Raw genomic sequence first — 16,132 nt, 5'->3', positions numbered from 1 at the left:
GGTTTCACAAAATTTGTCGAATTTGGGATGACATAGTAACATGCAAATCGGCACTCAGGTTGGGTCTCACGTAAAAAAATGATTGCACAGATTAGCATCAATCTTAATCTAAATGACTCCTGAACAAAATATTCGCCGAACAAATCTCGAAGATACATTCTAAAAATAATAATGAAGTTTCGACAAGTTAAGGCGGCACACTACTTCACTGATTTGGGCGGGAATCGAAAGACGTGGGCGGGTGTTGGATATATAGACTGGAGCCAAACTCTTCATCGTCAGTTCTCAGCTCTCAGTTTAGTCTTACTACTCCCAGACCCTCACAAACCCTCAGCAACCATGTCTCTAGAACGTCAAGTCAGGGCTAAGGTTAGACTCTTTTAATTATCTTTTTTACAAGTGCTTTGTAATCAAAGTGATAAATCAAACAAATGAAAAGTGTTGTGACTTTTCTAATGTGTTGTATTCGTGACAAAAATGTAAACTCAATTGGTGTGGGCCTGTGTCTGGTCGCGATCATATACAAAATGGTCTGGTCTCCACGTAGAATTAATAACTATATCATATTATTTTCACATTGTGCCAGGGCAGAAAATATTCTCAGCATTACCCAAGTGACCAACTATCACACAAAATTTTAACATGGATTGAAATGGCTTCAGACATGTTCAGTAATCACATTTTATTTTTTACCTAACGAGAGTTTACAAATGTTGGGATTCATAAATAGAAATTTCAACAATGTTCAGTGTATTAAACTGTTATATTTTGCCTTTGTTTAAAAGTCAACTTGAGTACAATTCTCACCTTGGAACCCACCTTTCATGTACAAACTAATAAGAATTCAAAAAAAAATCTTAAGATTTCCGTGTTTCAAAATGGGAATTCCAGCAATTTTGTTGAACAATATAAAATTCTAAATGATATCTTTGATAGTCAAGAATTTCTCGCATTGGTAAGCTATAGAGTTGCACTACGTTATCTTAGAAGTAATGATTTATTTAAGCGCAGAAATTATGGGACTAAATTCCGCGTATTCCTCATAAGCCATAATACCTTTGGAGGAAAATAATTATTTCGAGTCAGTGGATATTTTCAATTTATCACTAAACAAATACAAAAGATTGTTACTGAGGCAGTTTTGTTATGAATAATAAATACTGTATAATTCTTACTATTCATATGTAAAAGCCCCTAAAAACGGTGATAAATAATAAATAAAATAAAACAGTATAAATAAATGACTAAGTGTTTCCCAATATTCGTGATTATTTCGTTCATTTTCTGACAACTTCCACCTTCCTTATGACATTTCTAAAAAAAAGAATACCGTAATCCGGTCAGTTTCAAATGAGGGTTCGGAATACTTTTAAAGAATTTATAAACAAAACGTTTGTTGAAAACACAAAATTTTGGTTTCTTTCAAATCCATAAAAAAAACTTTGGTACGTACACTGGGAATATTTTAGTTTGAAATCAATAGAACCATACATTTCGAATATTTAATTTTTAATTTTTATATTCCATAATATTATTATTCAATTTACAAAAAAACAGTTGTTATTATTATTAATATTATTATTATTACTGTGCGTGATAGCTGTTTCGCCTTTTGAAGGCATTGTCAAACTGTCTGATTGCAAAATATTTAAATTATTCTACATAGTAAACTCGATAGCATAATTAAATAACAAATAAAAAAATACACCAATAACGTACCTTTAAACGATTGGCTGTTTTTCGCTTCGTTTCTTTTTCAGTATCTAGTATGTATTTTTTTAAATTTGCTATCATTAAATATAATTATGATCATAATTCCAGCTGGCCGGCAAGCGTGATGCTGCCCAAGAAGCCGAGGCTCAATCTTGGATCGAGGCCATCCTCGGAGCCAAGTTCCCCGCTGGAGAGCTGTACGAGGACGTCCTCAAGGACGGAACCGTCCTCTGCGCGCTCATGAACAAGATCCAGCCCGGATCCATCAACAAGATTAACACCAGCGGGGGACAGTTCAAGATGATGGAAAACATCAACAAGTAAGTTCTTGAAAACCCAACTTAAACCAAATAACTTTAGTGTGTCGCCTTAAAGATTGGCGTTACCACTTATTTGTATTTTACGTCTTTCTAGGGAAGTGTTTGCTATAGCTAATAGAATTTATACATAGGTAAACTAGTATTTATTAGCCGTCAACCACCGAGTTTAAATATATTTTCTTCTTGACCAATTCAGTAAAAGCCTTGTCTTGGACGGGTTGTTTCATAGAATTTGAACATTTCATGAAATTTAAAAGTTAATTTTATTGTTCTGTGAAAGTTTTATTCGTGTTCTGTTATTACATAATTATGGGCCAATTGATTCACAGGACTTAAATAATAACAAAACTTCCATTTAACTTTCACATAAATTGAATTTTAACTTGGAAATTTGATAAATTAATCAAATTCTGTGAAACAAACCATCCTTAGTTTATTAAACACTAATGGATAATTTAAAGATATAATGAAAATTAAGTTTTATTGCTATAAGCAGCTACGTAAACCTTGAAATTATAGCCAAAAGAAGTTGGTTAGGCTAGTTTTATTACGTCCTAGTACAATGTGTGCAAGGGTTTAGTGAGAATCACAAGTAGACTTTTGTTAAAAAATGATAGCCCACGATGAACAAACTACTGTCCATACTTGCAATTATGACAATTTTTTTGTAGTTTCCAGCTGGCCCTCAAGAACTATGGCTGCAATGACATTGATGTGTTCCAGACCGTAGACCTTTGGGATAAGAAAGACATCTCCCAAGTCACCAGCACCCTTTACGCCTTAGGCAGACAGGTTAGTACCATTACGGCGATACATTATCCTTATCAAAACTAAAATACCAATGACAAAAATTGATGAAAATACCTCAAAACATTTAGTTATTCTTGTTTATTTTTGTTTACAGACCTACAGGCATCCCGAGTGGACCGGACCTTGGCTGGGACCCAAGCCTTCAGAAGAGAACAAGAGGGAATTCAGCGATGAAACGGTTGCCGCCGGAAAGTCCGTCATCGGCCTCCAGGCTGGATTCAACAAGGGAGCCACCCAGGCTGGACAGAATATGGGAGCTGGTCGCAAGATCTTGCTCGGAAAGTAAACTCCATTTTCTTCCAAAATGGACAACTACCATTTCAGCTTAATCTATTCAACATCAGAAGAGTTTTAAGTTTTCTAATTGACACGGAAAGCACGTAAAATCATTTAAAAATCTAAATCCTTAACAATTTTTTTGATTGTACTGCAGTTTGTTTTGTTGTTGATTTATAGCGTTCCACAAGGATTACAACTAGGTCTTTCACTATTATACCAAGCATTCATTTTACAGGTCAATTCACACTACCAATGAAAATCAGTATTACATAGCTTCAAAATATTTTTACAAATTAGTACAAATTAACCAATGTTAAGTACATATTTATATCGTATTCTTTTAATTTTATTTAATATGTTTGAAGAGCATTAAGGGAGTAAAATCTAGTCGACGACATGAAGACGTTTTGTACATAATTTTAATCTTAGTTTTATTTAAACCTAATCTTATTGTATAATATTAACATTTTGTATGAAAAATAAATGATTTATTTCATGAATACTTATTATACTTATTTTTGTGAATTTATGGCACATTTGATTTATGGTTGTATCGATATCATCAACAAATCTTCGAAAAAATTCATTAAAAAATCCTAAGCACTCTTCGGTAATAATTACACCCTTTAATTTTCTTATATGATTAGAATATAATTAAAAACACAGTGTTATTAAAGATGTGCAAACTTATCCATACTTTAATTGTAAATGAATCTTTTTACGAAAATATTAATAATGACTAAAAACACCAGATACTGAAAACATTCAATAGTTTCCAATACTAAAATTGTAGTATTCGTCGATAAGCTTCCACAACTAAAACAACAACTCTTTAGAAAACAATCAGTGAGCCAGCTCAAAGGTGACCCGCTTTTACAAAAGCTCGACTTTAGTTTGATCTCCAACACTTCTATTCGATGCCAAAGACATTTGTTTTATTTAAATCACAATTTACACCAACCTTGAACATCGCCCTTGAGGAACGCCAGAAATGTGCTTTCTTCAGCTAGACTGCCGGTAAGTTCATTAGCCATGTCATTTTTTTAGTTTAGTTTTAAAACGGCTTTCAATGCTAAATTTGCTTTTGTCGTTTGACGCGATTTTAAAATTTTAATAGTTGGATTACTAAAAGGACCTCTTTCCACATTTAAACTACAAAAGCAATCATTAAGGGAATGAGAAAAATATGCCAAATCACGAAATTTATAATATAAATTTAACAAAAATAACAGTCTGTGTTATCTTCCCATGGCATGCAAACATAAACTATTAGGAAAGCAGAAATATATAAAACTGATGTAAGACACTAAACCAATTTGACAAGGAATACAGAAGAGGAACTGCGGATTTACAAAGAAAACCCCAGATAGGAATGTAGTAAGTTATTCAGAGGTTCCCGAGATTGCTATAAATTTCCGTATAAATATAAAAAGAAACATTTAAAAACTGTACTTAATAAGTAGAAAACTACAATATTACGAAAAGCGACCGATACAAAAACAACCCAGCTGATAATCTAGGGTGGAAAAAAATGGAAAATCTGGAGCCACACCCTATGGATTGGAAACCCATTTGTCTTATAGGACCATATAGCACCATTCGGAAATGCCACCCCTAATTCATTCACCTAAAGATTATAAATTTTAGAATATTAATATCGATTTGTCAGAACTAGGCCACAACACGAGAAGAACTGTAAACTGCATCATGTTGTGACATACACAGTTTCAAGATGATAAATTAAATGTTCTCCTAAACCATAATAGTATTATGCTGCATAGTATTACGCAAGAAAAGATCCGTGCCAACAGGTGGCTTGATAAAAAACAAGATTTAATAAGATATTTTTACGTCAGTCAGTATGACAAAAAATAAACAATGTACATTGTACATAGTACAGAAATTATTATTCCGTTATAAATATGAGAGAGTTTATGATGGTTAAGTCAAATTTAATGATATTTATAAAAACTAACCAACTAACTAACCATCACACCTTTTCCGCGCAGTAGTAGGCAGAGAGGACGGACCGCCAAACAACTCGGTCTTGGCACACACTTCTTGCCTCATTCACATTCATACTTCGTCTCATACATACTCTTCTATTTTTCTGACTCCTGTAACGGTCCGACTCAAGTATGTGATTAATTTTATCGTGCTATGTCTATATTCTTCTTACACCCTTTTCTTCATTCATTCATTCGTTCTACATGTCCAAACCATCTGAGCAACCCTTTATTAATCTTACTCATTACGCTTACATCGACCTTCCACGATCATACATTCCTCACACGATCATGCATGGTTTTACCACACATGAGCCTCAGGGATTTCATTTCTACTGCATTCAGTTTAATGATATTTATTCTCTATAAATTTTTAAAGAATTTTTCTAGTGTTTTCAAGACTTCTTGGAAACGATCAATACCAACTGTCGAAAGTTTAGTCAATTTGCACCTTTGATGCGATTGCCAATGGAGCAATTAAAGTGATTGACAATTGACTGGGGAATAATGTGTTTGTTGATTGAGCGCACAGACGCTATATACAAGCGCCTTTGACATAGCTGTGCGATAGACAGTCATTAGTTTAAATGCTTTATCTCTTGAACCCCTTGGAATTCAATTTCATGGTGGAACGGTTTACGTTTAATTGCATTATATCGAGATTTTCCAAAGTTTGAAAAGTAAAATCAACAAATTATCTTGACAATTGACATTGATCGTATCCGGACCCCTTTAACACAATTTTTACCAAACTAAAAATGATCCCTTACATGGAAATGTTTTCAAGAGTGAAAATGATTTTTAAATTGTGGTAAGACGACGTCACAAACAGCTTGATGATGTGATAATGATCTAAAACAAAACATTGAGTCAGTAGGTGATCTTAGTCTACGAGATGGGAGGAAGAGAGGTGAGCAGGAGAAGAGAAGAGAAGTGAAGAGAAGTTATTCTGGAATATAGTCGTGAAAAATGGCACGTTAAATATATTTTTCTATGTAGAATTAAGGAAACACCACATTAGCGTAGGTGAAGAATAATTCTGGAAACTTTAAATATTATATATTTTTTTAATCTTTTTATATTCTTCTTCTCCGTATTTTCCTCTTTCTTCAATGTGGAGTTATCAATGCGTTTTGATTGCCTCCACCATTCTGTTATCATTTTTGTCTTTCCACACTTCAAGTACCACGCAGAGAACAATGATTACTGCTGATATTAAAATCCTATTAAAACGTGATCGCAGGCAATTTAACATTCAAAATAAATCGGAATACGTGTTCATGCAGCTGCGTTTATCCTAAAAAATAATTACAAATGAATTAGAATTTTTATGAACACGTGTTCCGACATCCCCATAACACATTCGTATTTTACTGCAATCCGGTTTTAAAAGAGAATAGTAGTTATTTTGACCAGATTTTTAATAATTTAGCATTATTTTACATAAGTAAGTTTTTTCTGTGCAGAAACAGGTTTAGGACGAATTGATTTTGGAACTTGGAAGGCACCAAAAATCAATAAAATGAATATTGCTTTGGAGTTTCGATTATAAAAAAATTCCCCACACATCATTCTTTCTAGGATCAAAAAGTGGTCGACATATTCATCATAATACTATTATATCATTAATAGGATAAAAGGCAATATTCAAGATCAACCTAGTTCATACTGTTTACCCGGATTTGTAGAGGCAACAGTTAATAGTTATTTATGTCGAAGACCATAATATTATTCGAAAAATATTGGCAGGCTAGTCCTCTTCACCTTGAATATGATCAAAGATCCAAATATTTTATTCGCATCTACAAGAAAAATAATATTGGATGAAAGTCCAAAATTTAATGTTTTTATTGGTGAGATTTTTGGTTGAAACTTAAGAGATGATTTAAAAACTAACAAGATATATAAATATTCAAACAGATGACGTGTTGGTAATATCCGAAAATAAAAAACTAATTAATCTTTAGAAAGGTGTGAAGGTACACCACTCCACTGATTTGGAGCAAATGGAGAACAGAGCAGGTGGGCGGCTGCTGGCTATAAAGGTGGCTTCCTAACTCCTCGGAGCAGTTTCTCTAGCAGATCTCTCCACTAGCTCCGCAAACCCTCAGCAAACATGTCTCTGGAACGTCAAGTCAGGCTGAAGGTGAAACTCTTGCTCTACTACGTGTCGTGTGACCAAAGTGATATGTGCAGTGAAAAATATATGTGCATTCACCAACAATGGATTATTCAACAAATTATAGTGATTCTACACAAATTTGTTGCTGCATAAATCGGCAAATGTCGCACACGCTCATCTCCTATTCATAATAATTGTACCTTTGAAAGAATTAACTGAAGCATTAATATTACATAATACAATAGTTATAAAATGTTTTGAACAGTTGTCAAATAATAGTTCAAAACATAATAAACCTGTTTTTTCGAATTCAATAAAATTGCATTCAGATGATGTGGCACATAAATAGAAAGAATTTTAAAGCTTTCAAGATGAGTTGCAGATTTTAAAACAGCAAAATTGATCAGTTGTTCTCTTGAGATATTTTTTTACGTACACAATTACATTTCTTCTACAAATAGTTTTATTTACGAAAGTAAATAAATACAGTCTCTTGTATTATTCGTTCTTTGCGGAGTATATTGACTTTGTTTCAGGATTGAGTAATCATTGGGTATTTCTTCTTTGTCACTTGATCTTCTAGTTATTAGCATTTGAAGGAGTGATTTTCGTTTTTCAAATTTCGTTTATTGATCGATGAATTATCCCTTTAGTTGGCCGGAAAGCGCGATGCGGCCCAGGAAGCCGAGGCTCAGTCCTGGATGGAGGAAATCCTTGGTGCCAAATTCCCCGCCGGCGAGCTGTACGAGGATGTCCTTAAGGACGGAACTGTCCTCTGCCAGGTCATGAACAAGATATCCCCTGGATCTGTCGGCAAGATCAACACCACCGGTGGACAGTTCAAGATGATGGAAAACATCAACAAGTAAGTCAACCAGACCCTTCAATTAAATTCCACGGAGGATCCAATAAAGCCTTGCTAAACATTTTGACAATAATTCCACGAGTGGAAGATAAATTTCACCACTGTACACTATACAGTATTCATGATAAAAGACAAACTTTTGAATGTACTTCCCGTTTGCCATTTTTTTAACGACTGTGTTTATTTTTTAGCTTCCAGCTGGCCCTGAAGAACTACGGCTGCAATGATATTGATGTCTTCCAGACCGTCGACCTATGGGACAAGAAAGACATCTCCCAAGTCACTAGCACCCTTTACGCCTTAGGCAGACAGGTCAGTACTATCAAAGAAAAACATATATTAACTGATCACTAATCAGACACTGTAAAATAAATCTTTTCAAGATATCAAACGCTGGAGAAGAAGAAGGAATGTTCAAAACCTCTTTTTGGTAACAAAATAACTGGATTTATTGAATGAACTAATTCATATTGTTTTGTGCAGACCTATAGACATCCCGAATGGACCGGCCCTTGGCTGGGACCCAAGCCCTCAGAAGAGAACAAGAGGGAGTTCAGCGATGAAACGGTTGCCGCCGGAAAGTCCGTCATCGGCCTCCAGGCTGGATCCAACAAAGGAGCCACCCAGGCTGGACAGAACATGGGAGCTGGTCGCAAGATCTTGCTCGGAAAGTAAGCTGAATGATCAGCCAAATCTATCAACATCACTACCACACCATCTGTTTTAGCCACCGTTGAACAAAATCATTTCACAACAACTCTTCCTTTATTTCTAATAACATATTTTCAACCTGAATTTATTACATAATGTTTTGTGTTGAGCTTATGTGGATTTTGAAACGTAAGTGATAATTTAATTTATTTCGGGTGATTCACAAGGATCACAACTGGGTCTCTTATCAAAGTTTGACATTTGCATATCATTGAAACACTATCAGTATTCGTAAATATTCGTAGTACGCCAAAAAAGAATTCCTGGTTATTTGTCGCAATCACTGCCATTCAACACGATTTCAGACAAAAACTCAGAAATTATCTATTTTGTACATTTGTTATCGGCGGAGGTGTTTTGTACATAATATTCTTACTCTTAATGAAACTTAATTTAATCTTTAATTTTTAACATTTTCTACGAAAAAATATAAATATTTAAATTTAATAATGTTTTTCTTTTGTATTCCCCCATTCGTCTTCAAAATAATTGCTATATATATTGCCATATATTATAACTGAATAGAAAATCGCTGGAAGTATGATTTATACAAATAAGAAAGAAAAACGGTTGCCGCTGATTTACATATCATCTTTGCACTCTTCTTCAGACAGGCATTTTTTGAACAATATCAACAGAAGTAGGGGGAAAGTTACTTTAATTTGGGCACTCCCACAATACTCTCGTCTCGGTTTATGTCTTTAGTGGTGGAAACCATCCAGAAAGGTGGAAAAATAAAATTCTTAAATTTTGTATCAGGAGAACATAAAAAAGTGCCAACGTATTAGATCTCTCCAAATGGATCTGCCCCGCCCACACACTTAGGAATCTTACCTCAACGCAGTCCAAGTATATTTTTCTTCTGTAACAGATAACAGAATGTAAAAGAGTTGAGAAATGAGATGGAGGTTATAATAAGAAGTGTGTTATTGTGTCACGCTTTATTTGGAGGCAGCTCGCAGATAGAGAGTGGGGCTAGGTTAACAAATTGTGCACACCGCATTTTCAGGAAAAGCTCTCGAGAAGAAACAACGCGTTCACGATACTTTAAAAAACTGGAATTGCACGCATTTTTTGCAATCAGAACAAATAATTCTCAGTGTATTTGTGGATATTTTCATATTCATACTTCAAAGTCAACAATTCGTTTGATAATATTAGTAGAAGAAACGAATGAATAATTCAATGAACCGTGCATGGTCCTGCCTCTAAGATATCCGTTGTAACGCGAATGCCGAACAAGAGTCGCAACTGCTCAGAACCAGTGAGACTATGGCATTCCCGATTTGGGTATGTTGTGAAAATGAACAAAAGTTGGTGGGAAGAAATAGATAGGGTTGGGATGTTCTTTCTGCCCGTTCAAGACAAACGTAACAACATGAATCCGGGCACCCCTGCTAAGCCAACAAACGTTGCGAAACACTTGAGGTTACCTATGGCAGGGAAGTGTGTTATCCATTTAATGGTTCCCTTTCGGCGTTACCCATACTTGCCTCCCAAATTTGATGATTATAAACGATTATGCAAAAAAAAATTAAATAGGATTATTTTAATATCATCGTGTTAGTTTAACGTTTAGTTTTTTTCTGGCTATTGTGCTTATCACACTCAGAAAACCGCCGTAACGTTGAAAATGTTTTGCATTAGCAAAACTACGTGATGATTTTTCAATTCAAATCAAGATGTGACCGCACATTGTTCTTACACAACTTAGTAGCCCCCAACTGTCGGCAAATTAATATTTGTGAATTTTAGTATCGTTTTGTACTTGGCACAGTTTCCTCAGAGGTGAGGAGAACCGTAAGTTCTGTGAGCAGGTGTTGGCGGCCGGCGGCTAATTCGGGCAGGAGAGTCCAATGTCACAACTTTTACAAAATTCCTCATCAGATGTAACGTCTCAAGTGATGGATCGCTACTTCATGACATTTCTGAAACTTGTTGCAAAAATGATTGAGTGAAGTTTTTATTTATTTTATTTAATGTTTTTGGTAAAAATACAGGACAGGTTGATTAAATAAATTTTTGAGGAAATTAATAATCATGTAAGAATATATTTTTATTATCTAAGATAAGTCGGTAGTGGAAGATTAGTGTTCACTGCTCTCACAGCCGCTGTCCCCACATGATGCACAGCTGAAGTCTTAGAGATTCGGCGATGTGTGAATGCGGTGCAGTGCAGTGCACTGAACATATGGCCGAAAATTCCCGCTACATTCATTCCCCGGCGGGATTGATGAGATCCTTGACTGGCCAACTGACCCTGTGTACCCCTCGGACTCCCCACCATACGAAAGAAGAAGAAGAAGTGTCCAGTAAAGACAATTAAAAACTTATTATAACCGATTGATTATGGAAATGCACGTGTATTTCAGATTATAAAAATATCCGGACTTACATGAACACTTGTTCCGACATCGTGATAATATATCCGTAATTTACTGAAAGCTTATCAGGAAACCTGTTAATTTATTATTTAAGGTTTTTATTCGTGTGGTAGTCGAGAAGATGTAAATAATTTTTTAAATGTAAAATTTGTGTAAATCAGAAATGGTACATATAATAATAATAATAATAATAATATTTGAATTATTTGTATAGCGCCGTTTTTTGTGAAAAATTACCCCAAGGGCGCTGATTACATATTTTTTTATGAAAATTTTTAAAATTAAATAAGATAATCCCGTCAAAAATCGGATGTCATTAACCATTCGATAATAAAATTATACATTATTTTTCAAAAATCTGAAATAAATCTTAAAAATAATATTTAATTTGGTTGCATTGCCTTTAGAAATAATAAATGCAGGTTTAGAGTGAGCCAACTTTTCACCATACACATAACTTGGCCCCAAAAAATTGTAAGTATCGAGTGGCTAACAATTATATTGCCCTTATTAAGGTAACTAAGGAAAAATTAAAATATTTTGGCAAATATAAAAAACACAAGAACCAGGCTGACTATGACGCATTTTCTCTTATGACTTTACGCGACTTTACGCGACATAAAACAAAAACTCAATAATCAACAAAACTCAAACTAGAAGTTCAATTCCTATATATTCCCGTCCTTTGCCTCTTAATCCTTATCCTATATTTCCCCCTCCCCCCCCCCACCCTCCTTTATTTTAATATTTTCGAACTAAACAAGAAGTTAATTTAAGAGAACATCTCTATGACATTGTACACCTTACCATTAACTATTCATCAGTGGAAAGTTCATAATTGGCATAATTAACTATATTATTATTGTATCATTGTATAATTAAAGATTTGCTGTCAACTTTTCCTAAAATGTATAAATAAATAAATAAATTTAAAAAATATTCATTCTAGACTTGCATAAAAGTCAACAGATGTCACACATTAAAATAAAAATGGATATATTTATCCAAGACACTAATCTAGATGGCATTACATTCCTAAATATAGCAGCTAATAAAAATAAACATTAAAACAAGTAAGACAATGTTTGTGAGATAGGTTTTTAGTATCTACATTGATTCCCGCAGTATGTGACAGAGACAGAAGACGATGAAGACAGAAGCAGCTATATAAGCCATTGTAGAAGGTAGTAACGCCTCTCTGTTCGCAGCTCGCAGTTAAGAACTATACTCTGTACAATATTCGTTTGTTACAATAAACCATTATTATAGTCCAACGTTAAAAATGTACGAAACATTAGCAAAGTTCACCACCAGTTACTTTACAGGCTCCTGCCTAGCACCTAGCGGTCAGAGGTAAAACTAGGGCTAACAGATAAACCAGATGTTTTGCCTTATCAATTGGCTTTCTTTGACAGTGTTTGTTTACAATTAGCTTGTCAATGTGTTTTACTTGGTTAGATTATAAAAAGCCTCGCCGACTGGATTCCTTCTTCTTCTCTCCTATAAAATAGTAACAAGCAGTCATTATGGTCTACAGACCATTAGTAAAAGTGTTTTGTCCGGGTCGGGAATAATTTAACTCTTTGTAACAACCATCATTATAAATATTCTGGGAATCTCGGCATGAAGATTAACAGTAGTTCTTAGACGAAGTATTGTTACAGTTGAGTATAACAGGATATATGTATAAGGAAATATGGTATAATAGAGCCCCGGCAAGGCTAAGGTGCTGGGTTCAATTCCTAGTCGCTAATATTGTTTTCAATGATTACTTATTTTGGTACTGCATAAGATTGTAATTTAAAAACCAGCATTAAGTGTAGTACCTCCTGCGGTATTTTACTAATCTTCTCGGGCATTAAATCCCGTTTCACAATGAATACGTAAATCAGGCCTTTTTCATCCACCACAGATTCCCCCGCACTTGGTTATGAGGCAATCTCCTCTGGAATTACTGCCAGCCCGAATGGCTTTTGTACGTCGGACATAACAAACATTATTACCGAAAAAGTTTTCATGCATCGCAACAGCAAAAAGTTATTTTTGGAGCTTTATGTGGTCGTGAAAAATGATGAAATTTTAAAGTCGCATTTGGTATTGATTACATTAATTTTGGGGAAACAACATAAATATTAAGTAATTTGCAGTAAAGTGTTTCAGGGTCACACGTATTGTTATTTATTAAGAACCTTTTCAAATTGTCAGTAATCCGGTAAAAAATGGGATTGCAGGCCCTCAACGAATGAATTGATGGGATTCCTGATAAACTTTTTAGTAAAATTCGAATGTGTTATCGTGTTCCGATATATTAAAAAAAATTACCAGGAACCTTTCAGGATTTTAGGAATTTTAACGAAATTAACAATAATTTGAAGATATTCTTAGTAAATTTTCAATTTTAATTTCAATTTTATCCATGTACGTATCTATATTATAAGTAATAATTTTATCATTCTGTTTGTTAAATAAAATTTAAATAATATATGTAGCTGTATAAAAAAATTACATTTTACTACAAGTTAAAAATCACTGTCAGAATTCTTGCCAAATCTGTTCCAACTTTTAAAATGACATTCAAAATAGATTTCTGTTAAAAATATTACCAAACTTATAGGTAGGTACATTATCTCTTGTCTGAAAAATAACACTAAAATCTGAGTTCATGGTTACACAGGACAGACAAATAACGGAAATTTGTATTTTTGATGACGATTAAATAATATAGAGGTAATATTATGCCACCCTTTCGAACGAAGTATATTTCCTTCGTATAATATTTTATTGAATTTAAATTAGTGTCTATAGCCATCTGTGATTTTAAATCTAAACTGATTTGTTATTTAATCCAGAATAGGTGCTGTGTTGCTTAGAAAAGCTTAATATTTATTTAGTTTGAAGCCATCTGTAGCCCACTCCAATTATTAATAGTGCAATTTCAGAGCTAAAAAATAACGTTTGTAAAAGCTTCAGGAAAGATTTTTTCTGAAAGAAAACTGCCGAAAATCTATTTTCAAAAATCTTCAGATACACTTACGAAGCGCTGTTTTTCTCGATTAATAGCATTGAAGTTTCCAGAAAATCATCACCAGATGGCGCTGGTCTGTGGAAAATGTAATAACACCGTTAAAACACCCAGCAAAAATATTTGTACTGGTTAAAAATACAATACAGAGAACTACACTGCTTATTTGAAAACTGACGAAAATCTTTTATCAAAAGCTTGAAGGAACATTCATAAAGCGCTGTTTTTTCCCGGTAAATAGCATTTAAGTTTCCAGAAAATCATCCAGATGGCGCTGGTCTGTAGAAAATGTTATATATACACCATTAAAACTCACAGGAAAATATTGGTATTGGTAAAAAATACAACAGCCATACAACTACATTTCTTATTTGAAAACTGCACAACTGCAAAAGCACACGAAAAGATAGATGGCACTGCAACCTTGGCCAGAAAATATGAGTTGGTTCATAAATGTAAGTACCTACATATCATTTTAAAAACGAACTTATTTTCATCGAGCTCCTTAAATGTTTCAAAACAACTAATATCAATGTTACCAATTACCTATGTTTTTTAAGGTATGTACAATAAACATAATAGCCTCCATGATTCTAGGAAAATTTAAAAACCAATAATGTTTTTAAAAAATAAATGCAAGTTACTTAAAATTTGTATCTTAAATGTACATACGAGTAAATCGCATTGTTTTCGCAAAAAACAATGTGTAGTACAAATAATGTGTTATTTTATTCGGTATTCAGCATTTTTAAAATTATATTTCCTGTGAAGACGAATAATTATTTGATATTTGGCTAAGGAGGTTTTTTACCATCCTCTCGATAAACTGTCAAAAGCATAGTATGTTCGATTTACGATTTATTTATTTATAAAGTCAGTGTTTACTGTTCGGTACTCGAATGTATGCACAGTGGCTACGTATATCGGATAATTAGGGCGAGATTTCTACCTATCGCGAGTATATATTTATTGTAATAGACAGTTATCGAGAGGATGGTGAAATATCTTTAAAGGGGATAAATTCTTCGAAAGTACTATCCAGCAGTTTTTTAACACGATGTTTAATTACAATTTTTATTTTAAACTTCCGATTTAGTTGTCCGGGTTAAGTCTTCCCCAAAGGAAAAACTTAACCCTTCCACTCACTTTTCCACAAATGATCAGCTAGTCAATCAACACTATGTAAGTGCATTATATAAGTAAAATAAATACAAAACAATACAAGAACAACAACACGTCAAATCACCAGATATCAAATGGGAAAAAAAATTCACCGTCTCCAGATATTTTCATATCAGAGGGTTCGGCTCGGTAGAACTTCTAACAGGGCCTATAAATCCTACTGATCCCTCAACATAAATATTTAAAAAATCTTTTGTTATCCTACATGTATTCAAAATGACCGACTTTTGCATCTTTATATATAAATTTTTTGATAGATCTAATACGCCTAAATTTTTAATTAGAGAGCTAGGTATAATGCCAGTAGCCGAAATAACGAATGGTAATATTTTTATAGTCTGAGAATGCCAAATTCTTTTTATTTCATTTCCTAAATCTGTATATTTTCTTATTTTTTCACTAACAGATTTTTGAATATTACAGGAATTTGGAATAGCAACATCAATGATATAAGTAATTTTTTTAATTTTGTCATGTAAAACTATATCGGGTCTATTATGACTAATCGCTCGGTCTGTTAGTATAGTTTTATCATAATATATTTTATAAAATTCGTTTTCTAAAAATGAATTTGGTTCGTATTCATAATATGGTACTACATTACGGCAGTCAATCAAGTTATGTTTAATTACCAAATTTTGGTGAATTATTTTTAAAACTTGATTGTGCCTAAATGTATACTCGGACGGTGCTAATATAGAACATCCCGATATAATAT

The 16,132-nt window shown here is 33.6% G+C and overlaps 2 protein-coding genes across 2 annotated transcripts; both read left to right on the top strand.

Moving 5' to 3' along the window:
- Positions 1-292: 292 nt before the first annotated feature.
- Positions 293-3,622, top strand: LOC149423913 (muscle-specific protein 20-like). Its single transcript, XM_089632188.1, has 4 exons — positions 293-369; positions 1,822-2,033; positions 2,705-2,825; positions 2,938-3,622. Exons 1-4 carry the CDS (start codon positions 340-342, stop codon positions 3,127-3,129), a joined length of 555 nt encoding a protein of 184 aa, XP_089488314.1. The 5' UTR covers positions 293-339; the 3' UTR covers positions 3,130-3,622.
- Positions 3,623-7,139: 3,517 nt separating this feature from the next.
- LOC149423912 (muscle-specific protein 20-like) lies at positions 7,140-9,276 on the top strand. Its single transcript, XM_089632186.1, has 4 exons — positions 7,140-7,274; positions 7,904-8,115; positions 8,307-8,427; positions 8,599-9,276. Exons 1-4 carry the CDS (start codon positions 7,245-7,247, stop codon positions 8,788-8,790), a joined length of 555 nt encoding a protein of 184 aa, XP_089488312.1. The 5' UTR covers positions 7,140-7,244; the 3' UTR covers positions 8,791-9,276.
- Positions 9,277-16,132: the final 6,856 nt, after the last annotated feature.

The sequence above is a fragment of the Hesperophylax consimilis genome, chromosome 5 (assembly GCF_061612785.1).
Source record: "Hesperophylax consimilis isolate HC1 chromosome 5, BYU_Hcon_1.0, whole genome shotgun sequence".
Classification (NCBI taxonomy): domain Eukaryota; kingdom Metazoa; phylum Arthropoda; class Insecta; order Trichoptera; family Limnephilidae; genus Hesperophylax; species Hesperophylax consimilis.
Note: the sequence above shows the minus strand (reverse complement) of the source record. Positions and strands in the feature narration are given on the sequence as shown.

Bases quoted from the DNA above. Each gene is read 5' to 3' on its own strand.
- LOC149423913 (XM_089632188.1), top strand. From the start codon at position 340: ATGTCTCTAGAACGTCAAGTCAGGGCTAAG. The intron at 370-1,821 runs GTTAGACTCTTT...TCATAATTCCAG, and splicing joins AACGTCAAGTCAGGGCTAAG to CTGGCCGGCAAGCGTGATGC. The intron at 2,826-2,937 runs GTTAGTACCATT...TTTTGTTTACAG, and splicing joins TTTACGCCTTAGGCAGACAG to ACCTACAGGCATCCCGAGTG.
- LOC149423912 (XM_089632186.1), top strand. From the start codon at position 7,245: ATGTCTCTGGAACGTCAAGTCAGGCTGAAG. The intron at 8,116-8,306 runs GTAAGTCAACCA...TTTATTTTTTAG, and splicing joins ATGATGGAAAACATCAACAA to CTTCCAGCTGGCCCTGAAGA. The intron at 8,428-8,598 runs GTCAGTACTATC...TGTTTTGTGCAG, and splicing joins TTTACGCCTTAGGCAGACAG to ACCTATAGACATCCCGAATG.